The sequence below is a fragment of the Gossypium raimondii genome, chromosome 7 (genome assembly GCF_025698545.1).
Source record: "Gossypium raimondii isolate GPD5lz chromosome 7, ASM2569854v1, whole genome shotgun sequence".
Taxonomy (NCBI): domain Eukaryota; kingdom Viridiplantae; phylum Streptophyta; class Magnoliopsida; order Malvales; family Malvaceae; genus Gossypium; species Gossypium raimondii.
This window is the reverse complement of record NC_068571.1, coordinates 10,771,759-10,777,659: the sequence shown is the minus strand read 5'-3', so window position 1 is coordinate 10,777,659 and position 5,901 is coordinate 10,771,759. Positions and strand designations below refer to the sequence as shown.

Here is a 5,901-nt window from a genome sequence, read left to right as displayed (position 1 = left end):
GGAACTTCTTAAAGGAGACCTTCACTTTCAAGCAGGGATGAAGTCTATATCGCCTACGAAATGGTGGTGGACCTACCAATAGCATTCAAAGTTTTGCAAAGCCAAGATTCCACCAAAGATAACAGGGACAACAGTCATACAATTCCGAAATTTCTTTCAGCCAGAACATAGAGGCATTTTGTAGAAAAACTCGAGCATGATAGTAACTGAGTTATTGACAAATCACAAATATGCTTACGAACCCTAAACAACCGCAACGCATAAGTTAGCTAAAGTTTCTCTGTCAATGATTTATGTCTGTTACTACTGTAATAAAATATCGTGGGAATTCTACAATCAACATTGTTATTGGTTTAAGTACATAAACGGACATGCATACATACAACAGCACGAGTGAATTCACTGACCATACATTAAAACGACACCACTGCACATTGACTCCCTCTAACTGACACAAACTGCAACTTCTCACACCGTACATTCTACAGTCGAACTGATTCAGTCAAAATTTTGGAGCATACCAGATTTCCCAGTATAAAAATGGTTGAACTTTAAGCATATCCCAATAAAAATGCCATTGCTGCCAAGAGAGTTGTCAACAGACTAAGTGTGGAGATAAGCTGATGGGAACTGCCGTTAGGCAACCAAGGATAGGTGTCGGGTGGTGGCATAACACAATTATCTCCATTGAAGTAGATTCTTCGAGGGAAAGCCCAACCCTTCTCAAAAGTGAAAGTTGCTTTGTCCTTTCGGAAAAGTAGCTCTGACTGCACATTACCGAGCTGACCAGCTTGGGAAAGCAAATCATTGTAAAATTTAACACCCCATAACATGGCAGTATCATCTGTTGGTTGAACAAAAGTTACCCTTTAATCACCTTTTAAAATAATAGAATATGTAATCGCGTTCTTCAACAGTTACGAAGCCAAAGAAAAAGTAACATATTTCCTATTTACATGTAACATTTGCTGCAATGCATTACCACAAAACAGCAATATTGAGCAGAGATGAGTTCCATGTAAGTTATCAATGATGACATAAGATGCAAAGAGCACAAAACATAAATAAATAAATAAAAAGACCAAGATTGATTGAACTTACTTATTGCAGTATATGGAGTTAAAGACTTGTAGTTAAAGCTGAAAATCTGGGTGAGATTGTCGAAGTTGGGATGTTGCACAACTAAGTTCCACTGTGTATAGTTCATATTATAATTGAAATTAGTAATTGTGACCTTAACCCGCCAATACTCCTTGTAGTTTTGCTTAACATGCCAATGAACTCGGACCGGACACATATGACTTGTACATTGGACCAAAGGTGCATAGTTATTCTTCCCTGTACTTGGAACAACCGATGCTATATGCGGAGCTTTGGGGCTGCACATTAGAAACAAAAAACTTTAGGAAAGCAATAAAGATTCAAGATAGCAATCATCCCCAACTAACATACACTGAGAAACAATTATCGGCATTTTGCTTGAACAAACTTACTCTACACAGCTCCCTGGCTGAGAAGTATTTTGGCAGCCACAAGCACATTGCGGGCAAGGTACTATGGTTTCATTATAGAATGATGAGAGAGAGACGCAACAAGTAGGTGTTTTCTGAGCTAGAAATTGTGAATACGTGCAAGTAACATTCCAAGTCACTGTAATAAAGAAGCAATGTCAATTACAAACATCCATACTCATACAATTCAAATTATATATTAGGTGAGAAAAATTGTTTCCAAAATCTACATTGTGCAAAGCAATTAACAAGCCCAATTTATCAATTATTAATGCTGAATATCGATAAAATGAGCGTCCAGAAAGAAAAGCTTCATTTGCCAAGGATTTCTTTCTGCAATGAGTTGGCTATAATAAAATTTCAGCCAATGGCGTGATAGCTCAGAATGCTACTTTTACAAAGTTCAGTGATGTGAAATGTGACATGTGGCATAGCTAATAGAAAGTGAATATCTACATAACATTCAAGATCTTAATCAAGTAACTTACTCAAAGCTTGTGTGACTCTTCTTTTGTCCGCAGTAACAAATCTACTGGGTTTCACAATTTTTGCTGGACCACAAGTATAACCGGGCCCTGGTGCCTTCAAAGTGAAGTTTTTTGGAACTCTAACCGTCTTGTTTGTAGTTCCAGCTTGCCCCACACTCACCTGGAATGAGCTTCCTGCCGTAGCTGGATCTTGTACCCATGAGTTTAGCACTCCCCCTTTACAGCAATTCGCAATCTGCTGATTATAAGGTGTTCCTGGCAATAAATCCACGACTGTTGGGTCCTTCTTACAACAATGTGGAATGTTCCCTTTGAATCTTGAACAATCCCCTTGTTCAGTTGTTTGTCCTCCCATCATACTCCAAATCACCTCCTTCTTAGACCATTTCCAACCTAATGTCCACCCTGGTGCTTGGATGTGACGGTACTGCTGGAAGTTAAAGATTGTGACAACTGCCTGCTCATTACATCAAGAATTTAGTCACATTTTCAGCCAATGGGGACAAGAGAGAAACCATACCTAAGCCAACAAGATACCCTTTTTTCTGCAACCCCTTGTTTTTTCATTTTCAGTGTTACAGTATTAGTTCAAAAGATATTTGAAATCACAACACAATTGTACCCCGAACCAAGCAATACGAGGTTCTGACTCTCGTACTACCCCACACTAGATAGCTAAATCATCAAATTCTAACTTCTTACATATAACAGATGGAAGAACACTTACAACATAGCCATCAGCAGTCCAACTCATGATATCCCATTTGATTGTGATATTTCCATTAGGGTCCAAAGGATCATAGGCTTCTGAAAATGAGTTAAAATAAAGAGAATCATAACAAATGTATACATTTTCAATACTAATCACCCATTATGATACATTTAGAAATAAAGAAGCAAATCAATATCAGATAATCACTAGACATCAAATAGTAGAGGTCCAAAGTTCAAAAGTTCATTTTCTCACTAAACCAATAATGCATGGAAACTGTATGATAAGACATTTAAGTTTTCTTCAAGGGAAAGGAAAGTTATGATTCTAAATAAATGGAAATTACTCAAATTTCATCATTAACTGCTAATTTTTTCCTAAACCCTTCAATCTAAAGGCTACCATTTTTAATCACAGTTAGTTGAGTTTCACAACTTGCTTTGTTCATTAAGATAACAAAAGAATCAAGATTTCGATAGAAAAATCATAGCCTATTATGGAAATATAATTGACAAGTTAAATCTCAGGCAAAACCAACAAAAATCCATTAACATAAACGTAGGAAAAACGACTCAAAAGACCATAAAAGGAAGAGCTTTCGCATAATTAAAGAAAGCCCATTTTACCAACTTCGTTCAAGAATCAAAATACCATTTTAAAAAGAACCTCAAATATTCCAACTTTCCAGACAAAGAAAGAGAAAGTTTGTACAGACCTGTTGCAGTGAAACTCGAGAAAGAGAGCAAAAACAGAAGCAAGAAGCTGAAAGAGCTTAGGTTGAAGAAAGATCTAGCAATGAACGAAAAAAGATTAGCCATTTCTGTAGGATTTTAGGAGTCTTCTTTTGTTATTGACTTCGGCTCAAGATCTGTGGCAGACAGGGAAGACTCAGAGAGAAGAACGGAGATGAGTAGCTTTTTCGTCCAACAGGACATGACACGAAAGTTTAAGACTTTGAGTTTAAGTAGTGGAACACTTTAATCTCACTGTAAAATGCCTTTTTTTCTTTTAAATTATAAAATAGTTTTCATTAATCATGTGATATAGAACTTTAACATCAACAATCATTAAAAAATATATAAATAATTTCATTTTCATCTTAGCAAATCACAGACTAATTTGTTTTTGTCTAATCTTGCTTATAGCATAAGGATGTCATAATTTAGTATTAATTAAACACAAATTTTAGTTTCGAAAGGAACCACCATTATTATATAAATTTAAATATAATTTTAAAAAAAGCAAACATTTAATCATAAAAAATATTTAAAAGAATTCGAACATCTCAAACATAAGTTAAATTTAAAAATTAAATCATTCGATTTAAATATAAATAAAAACAAATTAATTTAGACTTATCATCAACTAAATTTAATTCTCGATGTTAATTATTCTAATTTAAAATATAAATGAAGAAATTAGTTAAAAAAAAAGAAGCAAAACGCATGATAAGGTATTGAACAATATGGCGTATGAAACACGGTGTGTGAAAGTGGGAAGAAAATGGGTTATATAGATGGATGTTTGCTTGCTTGATTAAGGAGGTTTGAAATAAAGATTGGATGATGGGTGACAGTTGTTTGTGAGTTAATAGAAAATGACAGCCCCATACACGGGTTCTAGAGAAAGCTAAGCCAGTCGTCGGCGCCACGCAATACTTGCTAATGGTTCGTCGCCCTTCTTCTTTTAGCTATTAATATATTCCGGGTAGGACCATCAATCCTTATGAAATGGGACAGTGAGTTATTTATTATTCTTATTCTAAAATCTTTATAATTAAGGGAAAATGTAGATAATGGTGGCAAAACACTAAAAAAAAGCCCTTTTTTTTAAAATTTATCGAAATAGGCCGATTTTTTAATTATTTATCGGAATGGGCCATTTTCCCCGAAATCGCGTCCACGTCAGCGCGATGTCGGGGAACGTGACAGGTCATCGCGTCCACGTCAGCAGGTCGCGCTGACGTGGACGCGATGACCTGTCACGTAGCGCGTTTTCTGGGGCACAATTTTTAGGGTGATTTCACGTTGGGTTTTCTGGGTTTTAGGGTTTAGGGTGCAGGCTTTTTTAGGGTTTAGGGGTGTCGAAAAAAATTATTTCGTTTAGGGTGCAGGCTTTTTTAGGGTTTAGGGGTCCCGAAAAAAATTATTTCGAGTTGACGTTTCTGGTCAAATAGTATAAAATCGCTTCTACCAGGATGCTATCAGAGAAGAAATTGTGAAATCGTGCCCTCGTGGACTCTATTTCAGCACAGTTGGTCATGTAAGAAATAAATTTTTTTTGACGTTTTCTGAGCAAATAGTATAAAATCGCTGATACCAGGATGCTATATGAGAAGAAATTGTGAAATCGTGCCTTTGTGGACGCGATTTCGCTACAGTTGGTCATGTAGGAAATAATTTTTTTTGACGTTTCTGAGCAAATAGTGTAAAATCGTGCCCTCGTGGACGCAATTTTGCTACAGTAGCAAGTTTGGGCTGAGGCTATAAATTAGGTAGAAAATGTTCTTAGAATGCACAAGTCATAGCAGAAACATTTTAGAGAGGCTAAGAAAGTTAGAGTTTCAAAATGAGTGAACGTATTAGTGCTGTTATTTACTACGATGGTGAGATTTGCCACACCGAGAATGGTGTTGTTTTTTTGTCGGAGAATACGGTGCATTGTCATTTAGCCAAAACATAGATTTGATGAACTTCGTAAAAGAATTAGGCGTAAAATCTTGAACGACGCCAATGAAAGTTCATCAATCACGTATCGATTTTGTTCTTCGTTGATCCGGTGACATATGACTCGTTCGACATAAAAGGTGCTCGTAGCTTGGAGGCAATGGTGCAAACTCATCTTGCTAGCGGAGCAACTTATATTGAGTTATATGTACAATTTACGCCGCCAATCGATGTACTTCCGTCGGTGTTCGAGATGTATACGACCCTGGCCGACACTCGGTTAGCGGGTTACAAAATACGGAACAGCCCATGTTCGGTAGCGGTGTCGAATGTACATCCCAAATGCAGATGGACATCTTCTAGAGTGATAGTGCACTCTCCACATGGAAGATGAAATGTGTGCGTCTCGGGTCTCCACCTCTCGATGAGCGCACTGATCAGTTTCGGCTCCAACTTACATCCCCAGCCTACCGTCGCCACGTGCCAAAATCTCGCTTCCCGCAGGTAGTTCTCTACTAACGGTG

General features: G+C 37.1%; 1 protein-coding gene across 1 annotated transcript; it reads right to left on the bottom strand.

Annotated features, from left to right (window-relative positions):
- Positions 1-275: 275 nt before the first annotated feature.
- On the bottom strand, positions 276-3,676 carry LOC105801689 (COBRA-like protein 2). The gene is made up of 6 exons (XM_012632915.2): positions 3,427-3,676; positions 2,727-2,806; positions 2,000-2,456; positions 1,494-1,650; positions 1,102-1,379; positions 276-844 (listed from the first exon to the last, which is right to left on the bottom strand). The coding sequence occupies exons 1-6, from the start codon at positions 3,527-3,529 to the stop codon at positions 552-554; spliced, it is 1,368 nt and encodes a 455-aa protein (XP_012488369.1). The 5' UTR covers positions 3,530-3,676; the 3' UTR covers positions 276-551.
- Between the last annotated feature and the right edge of the window lie 2,225 nt (positions 3,677-5,901).

Excerpts from the sequence above, each read along its gene's own strand:
- LOC105801689 (XM_012632915.2), bottom strand. The coding sequence starts at position 3,529 with ATGGCTAATCTTTTTTCGTTCATTGCTAGATCTTTCTTCAACCTAAGC. Across the intron at positions 2,807-3,426 it reads CTCGAGTTTCACTGCAACAG|AAGCCTATGATCCTTTGGAC; the intron begins GTCTGTACAAAC and ends ACTCATTTTCAG. Across the intron at positions 845-1,101 it reads AACTCCATATACTGCAATAA|ATGATACTGCCATGTTATGG; the intron begins GTAAGTTCAATC and ends TTCAACCAACAG.